The 16,083-nt window shown below is 38.5% G+C and overlaps 1 protein-coding gene across 1 annotated transcript in view; it reads left to right on the top strand.

Moving 5' to 3' along the window:
* wdr11 (WD repeat domain 11) overlaps positions 1–16,083 on the top strand; it is a 112,450-nt gene that overhangs the window by 24,735 nt on the left and 71,632 nt on the right. The window contains exons 4-9 of the mRNA XM_060842073.1: positions 506–679; positions 3,865–4,048; positions 6,561–6,726; positions 7,421–7,535; positions 10,266–10,464; positions 15,872–15,981. Coding sequence (XP_060698056.1) covers positions 506–679; positions 3,865–4,048; positions 6,561–6,726; positions 7,421–7,535; positions 10,266–10,464; positions 15,872–15,981 — 948 coding nt within the window. The remainder of the gene's footprint in view (positions 1–505; positions 680–3,864; positions 4,049–6,560; positions 6,727–7,420; positions 7,536–10,265; positions 10,465–15,871; positions 15,982–16,083) is intronic.

The raw sequence follows: 16,083 nt of genomic DNA, 5'->3' as shown, positions 1-16,083 counted from the left end.
TGATTAGAAAGAAGCTCTTTGTAGAATGATTCAGACTAAACATCTTGGGTAAAGCACTAGTTCAATCCTGAATAGCATTGAAATGTTTATAATTCTGCAACATTCACCTGCTCTTTGCTTTTAATTTCCCAGAAATATGTCACAGCATTTTTCTTTAAATTTTATGTATTTTTTGGGCTGGATAGAAAGAGAAGAGTTGGTTTGCAGGAATTCAGCTATCAACCCCTTGACCTCACATTGGTTAAAATAGCATCCTCAACCTTGTCTTTCATAGTATCTTATTCAACCAACGGGGAGGAATATTTGCTACTAAGGCTGATATGCAGTGAAAACGAGGTTTAAAGGTGATGGTGTGGTAAATAGTTCAACCTCGATTATCTTTGATTTTTCAAATTTTGTGATTAAATGATCATGTAGTATAGTGTTTAAAGTTCACCTTTGTCCCTGTGCTCAGTCCTAAAGGAAATATTGTTTTTGACAATTGTTATCTCCTTTTTGCTAATAGACATGGAGTGGTTGTGGAATCAGGATGCCTCTCGAGACCTTCTCTTAGCAGTACACCCACCGAACTACATTGTACTGTGGAATGCGGATACTGGCACAAAACTGTGGAAGAAAAGTTATGCAGAAAACATACTTTCCTTTTCATTTGATCCCTTTGAGCTATCAAATATCGCTTGTAAGTTGATTCTTCTTTCTAAAATGAAAAATATTAACCTGGTGTATGCAGCAGCATACAGTTTGATTGGCGTAGCAAGGTTAAACCTGATTTGCTGTTGTGGTAAAAGATGCTCCTGCCTCTGATTGCAGTGATTTCTGTAAAAACAAAACAAGTATGAAACATAATCTTCTACAATTTAACAGTCGTATAATTTTAAACCTTGGGGGATTATAGAGAATATCGCTATCTTGAGGTTTTACAAGAAGAAACATATTTTTCTATAATCCTTCAAACATAATTTAGAAACTGTTCGTCTCCAGATTATTCAATATACTGAACAATTTGGGTGTTGCAAATACTTGACTATGTAATGAAACATATCTATTTTTAGTTTTTCAACTGCACAAGATTTGAAAGTTATTTTCTTAGTGCTGCTGAAAATTTAGATAATCTACTTTTCTACTGCCTCAAGGCTGACCTGTGTTATACTGGCGACTGTGAAACTAGATGTAGATTGGGATGTGTGGTGGAAGCCAATGTTGCACCTTAGATCTTGTGCTGACCCATTCAGAAACGAGCCTTATACACATGTACTTATTTTGTGCTTTATTTGAGTACATTTACATGGAAGCACAGAAACTAGGAGCAGCAATAGGCCATTTGGCCCTTGGAATCTGTCCGCTATTCAATATATCGTGGTTGATATCTGTCTCAATGCTATATTCCCACTTTCTACCTATATCCCTCGATACCTTCAAAATTCAAAAGCGTCTATTTCTTAAATGATTTAATGGTTAAAAGGAACTTGTTCAATTATTCATACACCACCTACATAAGTCATTTATTTCAAAATCAGCATACTAGCAAAGTAACTCAAATATGACAAACATTAATTTATGCAGTACTTTAGCAATTTCTGCTTCAGAAATTGTATATGATGAGATTAGTCAAGGCATTCTTCTTTGAACCTTTTCTAAGCTAGCTGCATACTCTTTTTACTTTATAAGAACGTGGATGCACTTGCTGAGTCCCAAAGCACTCAAAGCTACGAAGCCGTGCATGGAGCCTTCTAATTGAGTTCAGTTACAGACCCAGCCAGGATGTATGTTTTTCAAAATTCACTGATTCTCACAGTGCAGATGGCAGTCTACACCTGCTTGTCGAAGTGTTCAGAAGAAATGTTTTAATTTAGTATATTTCCTGCTTAATGATTTTGCTTGATGTAGTCCTGAGGTATAAATCAGTTGAAGATCAGAATGTCAGGGTTGGGGAGTATCTCGTGAATAGTGGTCATAGTGTTGTAAAGCTTAGATTAATTATGGAAAAGAACAGGGTGAAAGCTGTAGTGAAATAAGATATTTGGATGTGGCTCAGATAAATTGGAGGCAAAGGCTGTTAAAGAAATAGAATGGATTGATTAACTAACGGAGTTGTTCCAAGTACATGTTTCCTACATTGTAGCAATGACTAAACATCAAATCCACATCATTGGTTGTAAAGTGGTTTAGAATGTCCAGTTCTCATGAATGACGTTGTAGAAATTGAAGATTTACTTTCACTCTTGGTATATTACTGCAATGAGCAAAGGAAGTGCAGTTGATCGAGTGACTCATCTAAACTGAATTGTCATCTTAAATGGACTAGAAAAAAGAAAATAACTGTGGAATATTGAAAGTCTTGGTAGTGGTCCTAACTGGGTTGCTAGCTGCTGCCGTCTGTTCCATTATCCTACGATTAGAATGGCAGTCTTGAGTGCTCTTCTGCTGTTGAAAGTAGTTGTTTTATGGTATATGTAGGCTCAGGCTATAAGAGCAAATGTATTGGCAGATCACCTTTTTGTAGAAGAAATTTTCCAGTGGTAACACTATGGAAAGAAAAAAGAAACACGTGCGTTATTTTGTGCTTTTCTCAAACTCAAGATGTTCCAAGCATTGCAGACAATGACAGTTTGGACAGTCACCATTGTAATATAAGAAAACAATGTAGGGTACAAGAGCATAGTGGCTATGTTACTGGAATAGCAATTGAGGGCTCTGGACTAATGTTATAGAAACATGAGTTCAAGTCTCAGTCTGGAGGCTAGGAAATTTAATTCCAACTCACCAAGTAAAATACGAAAGGAAATGGTGATATCAATTATGGTGGGCAGATTATTATAAAACCTATCAGCTTCATTAAAGCCTTTCTGCCATCCTTTCTTCACCTGACCAATATGTAACATCTGATCCACGTGGAGCTTGTGAAATCGCCTCGTGAACCACTTGGTTGTATTCAAGGAAGTGCCTTATCTCCACTTTTGCAAGAGCAATTAGGGATGCACAATAAATATTGACCTTGCCAAAATTACCCACATCCAATTAATAAAGAAAAGCATATGAGCCAATGTACACAGAACAAGCACACAGATCAGCAACAAACCAGATGAATTGTTCTTGTGATGTCAGTTGGAAAGGGCATCAAGGAGAATGTCTCTGCTTCAAGCAGTGTCATTGGATCTTTTATGTTCACTGAGGAAGGTTGATGAGGTTTCAGTTTAACAGCTTGTTTGAAAGAAGCACCTACTGCAGTGCTGCATTGAAAGGTCAGGTTAGATTACAGGGCTTATGCTTCTGGAAAGGGCTACGAACCAACAACATTCTGATTCAAAAGTGAGTGTGTTATCACCTGAGGCATTGCTGACGTCCAAGTCTGATCTTTTAGCAAATAACACTTTCCAGCCACTGTTTTCAAATTGATTTAAGAATCTGTGTTGCAAGCTTTTTTTTGCAAGCCTTTTTTGCTTGTAGGCTGTATGTCAGAATATTGCAACATTCTTCTTTTCAGGGCTGTGATCAGTCTTGAACATCTTGCTGTGAAGATGGCCCACTGTGTTTGGAGTTCCAAATCGTTGTGCTATAAGCAATAGTACACAAGACAACTACTACATTTTTAACACATACTGAGTTCATCTATTGGTAGGAAGGAATGAGTGAAGATGAAGTATTTCTCTACTGAGAAGAGAAATTAACTGGGAGAATGCCAGGTCATTTTTATGCTGATATCCTAGCTGCCTAGAAAGTGAACTATTTTTAGTAAAATTCAAGGGAAAGTATAATTGTTATTGAACACGTATTTTTAATCATTTGATATTTTGTTTAAAGAAAAAGCTTTCCAAAGATTTCTTTTTCCACTGTAACATATTCTGCAATGTCTTCTCTTTGTAGTGCTGACCAGTGAAGGAATAGTGTTTGTCTCTGATTTTTCACCATCCAAAGCTCCCAGCAGTTCAGGAAAGAAGGTATATATATCAAGTCCACACTCCAGTCCGGCCCATGCAAAACCAGCAGCCACTAGTGCTAAGAAAGCCTTGAACAAAGTGAAAATCCTCATCACTAATGAAAAGCCCAAGTAAGTTCTATTTTAAGATGAAATGTTTTATTTTATAAGCTATATTTACATTTTACCCTGTAATTGAGAGAACATTTCTTCGTTGTAATTTTCCCTCCTTGCCCATGAACTAATGTTTTAAATGTTATTTCCCAGCCCTGACATCACTTGTATTGATGAACTTAACAAAATTAACTACCTTTCTGTTTCATCTTCAACTTTAATATTCAATTATGATTAACTATGTGGACAATATATAATATGGTTTTAAAAATTCATGTGTTGAAGATTAGAAAGGGGAAGAAAAAAGTACTCAGAAGTTGAGTTTCGGGTAGATAGGATAGTGAAGAAGGCGTGTATTAAGCCTGAAAAGGGATCAATGACACACTCTGATTTTACAGTAACATACAGTATTTTTACCTATTTCAAGTTATAGTGATCACATACAGCATGGTCACTGTGTCCTTGCCTCTTACTCCGTCTACGCAATCCTATGAGAGACACAATCAATGATGAGCATTTCTATGGACAGCCCCAGGTTCCCATGATCTTCTAGTGTTTAACAGACACTACAGTCTCTAGGTTGGAATAGGCTATTTGTCTTGTTTCAAGAGTGTGGTGCTGGAAAAGCACAGCAGTTCAGGCAGCATCCGAGGAGCAGGAAAATTGATGTTTTGGTCAAAAGCCCTTCATCAGGAATGCTGATGAAGGGCTTTTGCCTGAAACATCAACTTTCCGCCTCCTCGAATGCTGCCTGACCTGCTTTGCTTTTCCAGCACTGCTTTCTTGACTCTAATCTCCAGCATCTGCAGTACTCACTTTTGCCTGTTTGTCTTGTTTATCTCTTCTTAGCCAGTTAGTGTTTTAATGCTGGGACAGGCTTAGCAGGCAGCCATGTCTTGTTTGTCGGCCATTTTGTATGAGCTGACATGGGCTATTTTGGTGTAAGCATATGCAGTACACCCCTACAATCTTGGAGAAATATCGTTCCTGTCTCATTTCCTTTAATTTCTGACTTATCTAACTCCTTCCAGCTACTGACAGTTTTATGACATTTTTTTTCCAGTTGTACAGACTTGTTTGATTTTTGTTTTGTTTTTCAGTTCTAACAGCTTGAAACCTTCTAGAGAAACTCTCACAGCTTGAAGACTTTGCAATCTTAAACCTTTTTTTGCTAGGGTGAAAACTGTTCTACTGGTTCTTCTGAATTGAACAGAAAGCTAAACTAGTGATTCCTGATCTGCTTTTTCATCACCCATCAGTATAAACGTTACATCAGTTAAGATACCAGGTATTCTGTAAGGCATTTCAGCAAACCACATGCTTTCTTGGAAATATTGTATTTAGATCACTGTCGCAAGCGTGTTGACCTTCGAAAATCTGAAAGCAAAATCTGACAGCATCTATTTTATGCACTCAAATTCTCAACAGTTCACACTATCGTATATATCATTACCACAACAGTGGGTATTTCATTGTTTTAAGAATTTTGCAAGTATATTGCTAAATATTATGATAGGAAATGACTTTTGAGAAAACTTGTAGTTCAGGTTGATGTTTGTATCGTCACCATTCTGGTAACATCATCAGTGAGAGTGGGGAAAGTAGATAGTGTCTAAATCAATGTGTTTATTGATGGAATTCTGATTAGAATGCCGTACCGCTAAGAAATCTCGTGCATGTCTTTGTTTCGTCTGCTGTTAGACCCTATCTACCTTCACTGGGAGAAAAAAAAGAACTGGAATGATATCACCCATCTTAACAAATCAAGACCTATAAATAGAGAGGCAGGACATACCACCAGCACTTCACCGGAGACTCTCACTGATGATGTTACCTAGTATGGTGATGAAACGTCTGAAAACAAACCTTCAGACTCAGCAAGCAAACGTACTATCATTTCTTTCTTGCTCTTATGAGGGGTTGTTTGATTGGTATTTGGGCTGATTTAAGTTCAACCATTATTAAAGACTCCACGTATTAGGGTTGGGCAACAGATACTGGCCAGTGGTGCTCATATCTGGTGTAATCAAAAATAAAACAGGCAGAGTTTTCGATGACGGAAGATTTGAAGTCATGTTTCAGTTGTAACGCAAGTAAAAGTTACAGCCAGTTTGCTCCAGAAACAGCAGTGAGGTAAATGATCAGAAAACTATTTTAGTGATGGTAGTTCTGAGATAAATCTCTTCAAGAAAGCTTCCTTGCTCTCCATTGAATAGTGTCTTTGGATCTTTGTATCCATAAGAGACGAAAGACAGAGCCATATTTCACTATTTCAACTGAAAGGCAGCAATTCCAACAATGTAGTTCTTCAATATTGAACTGAATTATCACCATAGCTGGTCCAGTTCATGACACTTGGGTTTTCCAGCCTCATTTGGAATACTACATATCATTAACAGATGCTGCTGATTGCAAGGTAGATGGTTATTTGAGTAAAATGCACCATGTTTTACTTTACAGCATAATGAATGACAGTAACTAATACAAAATGTACATTGTCATGCAATGTTATTAACTTGATTTATTTCAGTGCCGAGTCTGTAACTTTGAATGACTGCCTGCAGTTATCCTATCTACCATCTAAGAGAAACCACATGTTGCTGCTGTATCCCAGAGAAATCCTGATCCTTGATTTGGAAGTAAACCAAACAGTCGGCATAGTTGCTATTGAACGAACAGGAGCTCCATTTCTTCAGGTATTTAACTCTACCAAGAGGCTGGGTTGCACTGACAATATTGCATTCAGAATAACTACAAAATGATTTAACTGCTAAAATTGTAGAGTTAGATTTTTTTTGATGATATTAAGAATCAAGCTGGAGTTGAGAGTACACTTTATATTGAAACCTAATGGATAGAAACACAGTTCCACTTCTGGATGATAATACATATGTTCAGTTTCTGAATCCTCCCTTATGTAATTAAAAATCCAGACTGCAGTGAGAACCCGATGACTGTATGGTGGCAATATTATTTGAATATGAAAGATAGAGTACGGTTAAATTTGTTATTGTCTTTTTGAGATTGAGTTGAACTTTGTGGCCTTTGAGAATATGTCTGAATTTATTCAAGGCACCCTGCCAGTGTAATCACAGTTTTAGTAGGTATAATGTGAGCACCTGTAATAATACCATCTGGCTGTTTTCTGTTAACGTACACTCCAGTAGGGAAGATGGCAAATATGTGATGTCAATGAAATCACTATTTTTGGTTTTGTTGTTGAGCATAAGATTACTGAAAATTATCAGTTTTTCCTGTAATATTTTCAGTTGATGCACACAATTTTCATGAAATTTCAGCACACACCGAGTTACTGTATTTTCATACTTACTTGCATCACTACTTAGAGAAACAGATGTTTTCAAACTGTTTACTGTTTCTCTGTCCTAGGTCATTCCTTGCCGCCAGCGGGATGCTTTATTCTGTCTTCATGAAAATGGGTGTATTACACTAAGGATCCGCCGATCAAATTCAAGTTCATTGGCCCTTTCCAGTGAAGAACAGGGTGAGCACGTGTGCCAATCAAAAAGTAACTAACCAATTGCAGATTATTTCTGCTGTAGCTAATCCTGATTAATATCACTATCAATGTGGTGCATATATATTTCTTAATCAGAACTTACGACACTATATAATACACTAATTTAGAGGAAGGCTAATGGTGCAGTGGAGGCGCCCCAGTCTCTGGCCAAAAGCTATAGGTTCAAGCCTAATCTGCCTTGAAGGTGTGTCATAACATGACTGAACAGGGTGGTAAAAAATAATTATAACACAAACTACAAAGTAAAAATATGCAAGTGTATCATGTAGGGAGTACCTATCCAGATCAGGAAAGAGGGATGGCATGTGTGAACAGTTTTATTTTTCTTTCTTTCTCTTTTGTTTTCTTCACATCTTGCTGCCTCACTTTTTCGGATTTTCTTACACCTCTGCCTGCTGCAGTGAGGGCTCCCGGGTCTTTCCAATATTCCATTTTCAGGGGTGGATTTAGATAGATTATTGACTTCTCTAAAGCTCTTAATTAGATCACTCCCTTGCAATAATTTCCCCGTATATGTTTAATACTATCAATAAAAAAGTCTCTTGTAAAACATTGTACTCAATATGAATCTTAAGATCATCTTCTGATACACGATACATAATTCCCTGCATAAACATGTGAAACAAAATGAATTTTAAAAAATATCAGTTTCCATTATGCTACAATTTCAAATTGTACATATAGAGTCATAGAGATGTACAGCATGGAAGCAGACCCTTCGGTCCAACCCGCCCATGCTGACCGGATATCCCAACTCAATCTAGTCCCACCTGTCAGCACCCAGTCCATATTCCTCCAAACCCTTTCTATTCATATACCCATCGAAATGCCTTTTAAATGTTGTAATTATACTAAATGAAACTAAGCCTCGTTTACGTGCATTTGTAAAGCAAATAAACTTAAATCGGTTAGTGCCCCCTGATTCTCAAAGGGGTTTAAATAATGAAGAAGTTTTACGAGCACACACGGATCAAAGCTGAATAAAATTATCTTGTATTTGGGAGCAAATGGATGTTTTCTGATATGAAATTATGGGTCATGGTCTGTGAAGATGAATTCATGAGAGCACAGAATTTGCATGGGATATTTAGCAGAATTAATAGATAAGTAACAAATGCAGTTCAGTGTAAGTAGTATACTTAGCAAATGAGTGAAATGGCAGGTCCTCTAAGCTTTTCTTATTCAGATTCAGGAGATTACATAGGCAGAGGAGGGAAAATGCCTGCAGGTGCAGTAGAGTCAGAGAGAAGTACAGCATGGAAAGAGACCCTTTGGTCCAAATCGTCCCAGCCGACCAGATATCCCAACCCAATCTAATCCTACCTGTAAGCACCCGGCCCATATCCCTCCAAACCCTTCCTATTCATATACCCATGCAGATGCCTTTTAAATGCTGTAATTGTACCAGCCTCCTCCACTTCGTCTGGCAGGTCATACTGTACACTCACCACCCTACATGTGAAAATGTTGCCCCTTAGGTCTGTTTTATATATTTCCCCCTTCAACCTAAACTTATGCTGTTTAGCTCTGGACACCCCCAACCTAGGGAAAAGACCTTTTTCTATTTATCCTATCCATGCCCCTCCAGATTTTATAAAACTCTGTAAGGTCACCCTCCGCCTTCAATGTTCTGGGGATAAAAGCCCCAGCCTACAGCCTCTGCCTATCCCTCAAATCCTCCAACCTTGGCAACATCCTTGTAAATCTTTTCTGAATCCTTTCAAGTTTCACAACATCATTCTGATAGGAAGGAGACCAGAATTGCATGCAGTATTCCAAAAGTGGCCTCGCTAGTGTTCTAGACAGCGGCAACATGACCTCTCAACTCCTTTGTTCAATGCTCTGACCAATAAAGGAAAGCATAACAAACGTCACCTTCTCTATCCTATCTACCTGCGACTCTACTTTCAAGGAGCTACGAACCTGCACTCAAAGGTCTCTTTGTTCAGCAATGCTCCCCAGGACCTTATCATTAAGTGTATAGGTAGATCTTAGTGAAGGTGACGTTTTATTGTATTTTCAGAGCTGTCTTGGGATATCTTTCTACATTTAAAGGAACAATATAAATTCAAATTGTTGTTGCAATAGCTGCAAAAGGCTATAAAAAAGCAAATAGAAGTTTTTTGTATAGGAGCACTGAATGCAAAGGATTAAAAGACATTGCACATCATATTGATGGGCGCGGATGGAACATTGAGTTTTGTTTTGCACAGGAATGACACAACATGGGAAAGGTATCATGAAGATTCTTTTGAATGATACTGCAAATAATAGTTTACGGTTATTAAGAGAGGCTTGAAAAAATTGTCATGGAACAGAGCTGTTATGGGGAATATAACAGACATAAATTATACAAGGATTTGAGGAGATAAAGAATGAATGATTACTACTGAACATCACATTGGAATTATTCTGAATGGCAATAACAAAGGAGAAACTGAACTACTTTGTAGATGTGAAAGGACAAATGGATAGACCAGTTGGCTGCACTTAAAGTGGTCTTGATGTTAATCAACTTGAAATCTGTAACTTGCATTTATTATGTTTAATCTCGTTTATGTACCTGCATCCTCCGTACAATCCAAATTATGTCAATTTTAGAGCGAGGAGACAAATTGCATACTGTTGGAATAATAATTGTGTTGACAGAGGATTTTCTTTCATTTGAAATAACATTTTTCTTAATGTTTTCAGATCCGGATCAGCCCGTTCAGGAACTGATGTATGATCTACGTTGTCAATGTGATGCAATCAGAGTCACTAAGACAGTTCGCCCTTTTAACATGGTGTGCTGTCCTGTTAATGAAAATTCTGCTGCTTTAATTGTCAGTGATGGCAGAGTCATGTTTTGGGAGTTGAAAACAAACTTACTGGGGCCGAAGCCTTATTGCAGGTATTTTTGTCCACTCTTTCCTCGAGAAATATAGCCAACAACATCCAAACTTAATAAATTTAAATGCACATAAATTGAACAGTTATGTACTCAGTCATACAGAGAGCACGGAAACAGACTCTTTGGTCCAACTCATCCATGCCGACCAGATATCCTAGATAAATCTAGTCCCGTTTGCCAGCATTTAGCTCATATCCCTCCAAACCCTTCCTATTCTTAGACCCATCCAGATGCCTTTTAAATGTTATAATTTTACCAGCCTCCACCACTTCCTCTCGCAGCTCATTCCATACACGTACCACCCTCAGCGTGAAAAAGTTGCCATTGGGTCCCTTTTAAATCTTACCTCTTTCACCTTAAACCTATGTCCTCTAGTTTCCCCCACCCTAGGGAAAATACCTTGTCTATTTCCCCTATCCATGCTCCTCACGATTTTACAAACATCTATAAAGTCACCCCTCAGCCTCTGACGCTCCTAGGAAAATGGCCTCAGCCTATTCAGCCTCACTGTATAGTTCAAGTGCTCCAACCCTGGCAACATCCTTGCAAATCTTTTCTGCACTCTTTTAAGTTTCACAACATCCTTCCGATAGGAAGGAGACCAGAATTGGACACAATATTCCAAAAGTGGCCTAGCCAATATCCTGTACAGCTGCAACGTGACCTCTAACTCTTATACTCAATGCACTGACTAATAAAGGCAAGCATACTAAACACCTCCTTCACAATCCTGTCTACTTTTGACTCCACTTGGATGGAACTATGAAGTATGCACCCAAGGCCTCTCTTGACCTTACCATTGAGTGTATAAGTCCTGCCCTGATTTATCTTTCCAAAATGCAGTCCCTCCTGAAGACCATCAAAGACACCAAGATAGAAGATGATGAAACAATGGTCTCCTTTGATGTAACAGCCCTGTTCACATCCATCAACATCAACCTGGCCAAGGAAATGTTGACTACAATATGAGAAGAACCAAAGACACGTACACCAACTTCATCAGCAAGGACTGTATCGTCAAGCTAGTGAACCTATGTCTTACCACCCACTTCACCTTCAACAATAAAACCTCCAGCCAAACCCTGCGGAACACCCATGGGATCTCTGATATCAGGGTTCTTAGCAGAGGCAGTAATGCAGAGACTCGAACAAACAGCTCTGCCAATCATCCAACCCCAACTTTGGGTCTGCTACGTGGATGACACTTTTATCATCACTAAATGAAACAAATTAGAGGAAACCTTCAAGAACACCAATACTACCCTTACTGGCATAAAATTCACTGAAGAGGAGGCAAAACAACAACAAACTGCCTTCCTAGATGTCGCAGTAGAATGAACAGCCAATGGGGAGCTTCAAATAATAAAAGCAAATTTCTGCAGATGCTGGAATCTGAAACCAAAAGAGAAAATGCGCGAAAATCTCAGCAGGTCTGGCAGCATCTGTAAGGAGAGAAAAGAGCTGACGTTTGGAGTCTAACTGACCCTTTGTCAAAGCTAAAAAAAGAGAGAAATAGGGAGGTATTTATACTAGAGAGAGATCTCTCTATGCACTGTCATTATCACCTCTTTATTGCTACCTTTGCTTCTGGAGCATGACTCACTTTCTCTCAGACTAGTATAAATACCTCCCTATTTCTCCCTTTTTTAAAGCTTTGACAAAGGGTCAGTTAGACTCGAAATGTCAGCTCTTTTCTCTCCTTACAAATGCTGCCAGACCTGCTGAGATTTTCCAGCATTTTGGCTTTTGATTTCGAACGGGCTTCTACAGGAAAACAACACATACTGACCAAATATTGAACTACAGAAGCAGTCATCCCAACATCCACAAACAAAGCTGCATCAGAACGTTATTTCAACGAGCCACCACAAACTGCAGCACAGAGGAACTACGTAGACCAGAGGAAAATCACCTATACAGTGTATTCAAAAGAACAGATACCCAATGAACATAGTCTGCTGATTTCTGAGCAACAAATAGACAAAACACATCCAGAAATCCTAGCCACTCTCCCTTACATCAAAGACATTTCAGAAATGACTGCCAGACTACTCAGACCCCTTGGCATCATTTGTGGGCTACCAACACACTAAAACAACAGCTAATGAACTAGAAAGACCCTATACAGACAACAAGCAAAACTAACGATATCTACAAAATACCTTGCAAGAACTGTAACACACTAAATTGGACAAACAGGCAGAAATTTAGCCACCAGGATACATGAACATCAACTAGCCACAAAATGACATGACCCATTCTCACTAGTATCCATACATATTGATGAGGAAGGACACCACTTCGATTGGGACAACACATCCGTCCTCGGACAAGCCAAACAGACACGCACGAGAATTCCAAGAAGCATGGCGTTCCAACCGGAACTCTATCAACAAACACATTGACTTGGGTCCCATTTACCACCCCTGAGAAAAAGAACAGGAAATGGCATTGCCATAGGAAATGATGTCACTATAGGAAATGACATCACCAACCCTAAGAAACTCAAACATATAAATAGAAATAGAAACCACCTGTGCTTCGGAGATTCTCTGATGATGTTACCTAGTATGGTGACGAAACATCTGAAAACTAACCTTCCCGCTCAGCGAGCAAACCTATATCCTGAAAAGCAACTCTGTCTTCTACCTTCAAGCTAATTCTGTATCCAAATGGCTAGTTCTTCCTGTACTCCATGTGATTTAACCTTGCTAGTTAGTCTACCATGGGGAACCTTGTCGAACACCTTACTGAAGTTCATATAGGTCACATCCACCACTCTGCCCTCATCAATTCTCTGTTACTTCTTCCAAAAACTCAATGAAGTTAGTGAGACATGATTTCCCATGTTGACTATCCCTAATCAGTCCTTACCTTTCCAAATACATATAAATCCTGTCCCTTAAGATTCCCTCCAACAATGTGCCTAATGTCAGGCTCACTGGTCGATAGTTCCCTTGCTTTTTCCTTACCAGAGTTCTTAAATAGTGGCACCACATTAGCCACCTCTAGTCTTCCGGCCCCTCACCTGTGGCTATTGATGATTCAATGAATAAATATTGATCATTACAAAATTACAAATTAATTTCTCACCCATTCAGTATTGTACAATTTGATTGCAATGCAATTTGGCCTCGTGTGTCAATCAGTGTTAGATTCACATTTCATTTCCTGTCGGTTGCCCTGAAGCCATCAATAATTTTCATAATGTTTGTCTAATTCCCTCTTAAATATTTTGATTGACTGTGCTTCAATAGCCACTTCTAATAATGCTCTAATTTAACTTGCATGTTTTGAGTTATAGACTACGTGCTCAAACTGATGAGTACAATGACATCAATTCTACAAATTTGATAATTGAGCAATTTACTCTCAACAGATTGTCTTTGTGATTGATAGCACTAATGCTCAGATTATAAATGCTGGAAAGAAAACCATCTGAAAATGCAAAGGTCATATTGAGCATTTAAATAGTTCTGGAACATTGATATGTTTTCAAATTAATTTTTTTTCATGACTAATTCATAATAAAATGTAATGTTTGGGGAATAGAATATTTGTACTTGTACCAGAAACAAGGTAGATAACACTTTTAGAAATAGTGTGTGGCTCCCTCTCATCAATTTAGTGTCAACAATGCACTTTAATGCCAATCTGGAGAAAAAAGGTGAATTATTCTCTTTGCTTCTCTAAGGCTGTTGTTGTATTGGTGTTTTATTGCTGTGGGTGTTGTAAATTTGGTTCAAGTCATGATGCATATCTGCTAACATTCTGCTCAGCTGATTTGTTCCTGTATAGTGCAGATTCTCTGTCGTCCGGAGTTGTACTGCACTGCCTTTGTAGTTTTGGCAGACTGCCCCAAGGATATGTGCTGCACAGCAAATGTTGCTTATTAACACGGCACATTGTACATTTGGGAGAGGTGGACGTGTAGAAAATCCTTCATGCAGGCCCATTACAGCCATCATAAAATGCAGACTTATCTAATAATTCTAGACATAATTTGAATTTGGGTCACAGAGGTGAAAAAAGTATTCAGCTACAAAACATCTCCCTAATTTATAATTTGTTGATTCTCTTTTGTCCCATTCCCATGTCCCCTACCTTCTGGTTCATGAGTACATGGGAAGAATCCCCCAGTGACTACTGATAGAGTTCTCATTGTTGGAATGAAGTCCCTTTAATGAGGTGAAATTGCGAAGTATGTCTTTGTCTGACTTTCAGGGCAGAAGGTGAAAGTCCTATTACACCATTCAACAAAGTGCAGGCATTTCTCCTGGTTTTCTGGCTAACTTTCTTCCCTTGACTAAATTTGAAACCAAATTGCTTTTTTTTGATATAATTGCACTTCAAGTTTGTTTTTGAATATGGAATGCTTTGATTTTATTAAAGCATTTAATCCTCAATCATTTCAATGTACAATGTTTGAGGACAAAATGACAATTTTATCGAAAGAGAAATGGTACTTTGGCCATCATTACGATTGGAGTTCAAGAATTCAGAAACTTTGTACAATTTTAGATTTTTAAAAAAATAGTTAGATTCCCTACAGTGTGGAAACAGGCCCTTCAGCCCAACCATTCCACACCGACCCTCCGAAGAGTAACCCACCCAGACCCATTTCCCTTTGATTAATGCACCTAATACTAAGGGCAATTTAGCATGGCCAATTCACCTGACCTGCATATCTTTGGACTGTGGGAGGAAACTGGAGACATGGGGAGAATGTGCAAACCACACAGACAGTCACCAGAGGCTGGAATTGAACCTGGGAATCTGGTGCTGTGAGGCAGCAGTGCTAACCATTGAGCCACCGTGCCACCCCATGCAAGACTTTGATGAGATCATACTTATAATACAGTGTGCAATTTTGGTATTGATATTTAAGAAACAAGCTTGCACTGCAAGCAGTAAAGCAAAGATTTGCTAGATTGGTTCCTGAATGAGAGGTGAGTTTCAGGCTGTGTAAATTTATCCTACATTCCCTGGAGTTTAGAAAATCAGACGGTAGTCTTCTTATGTAAAGGTCATGTCCTTTGGATTTTAAATAAGGAGACGTTCCTGCACTCAGTGGCTAGTGAGGTATTGTCTCTCGCCAAGTATTGCATTATTAGAAACAGTGAAAGAGAGATTTTTGGTCCTTTGGGAATCAAGTGCTCTGGACAGCAGGCTGGATCAGACTATGATTGAATTGAATGGTGAAGCAGGTTCAAGGGGTTGTGTGTATTCAGCTTCTGTCTCCTCATATTTTTTGAAAAATAAATTGTTCAGTTGACTGGCATATTTTCATTTTTCCCCCTGAATGTGACATATGTGTGATGTCTGAAAATGTTGTCATTTATTATGCTTAGTGTTTTTTGCTTTATTATTTGTTTTAATTATTTGTTACTGTTTTCTATTTTAACAGTTATTCGGGTTCCACCGTCTCTCCTTTGTATTGTCCAGTTTCATTTTGTGGAATTCCAATGAGTACCCAACAAAAGAAACTTCCAGATCTCTCCTTGGATAACATGATAGGTAACGTGGTAAACTTCTAGTCTGCTTTTATCTCAGCATATACACATGAGCACACACATATACATACACACACACACACGCGCGCGCATGCACACACGGAGG

Source organism: Hemiscyllium ocellatum, chromosome 22 (genome assembly GCF_020745735.1).
Source record: "Hemiscyllium ocellatum isolate sHemOce1 chromosome 22, sHemOce1.pat.X.cur, whole genome shotgun sequence".
Taxonomy (NCBI): Eukaryota; Metazoa; Chordata; class Chondrichthyes; order Orectolobiformes; family Hemiscylliidae; genus Hemiscyllium; species Hemiscyllium ocellatum.
The sequence above is the reverse complement of the archived record's forward strand: the minus strand, read 5'-3'. Positions and strand labels throughout refer to the sequence as shown.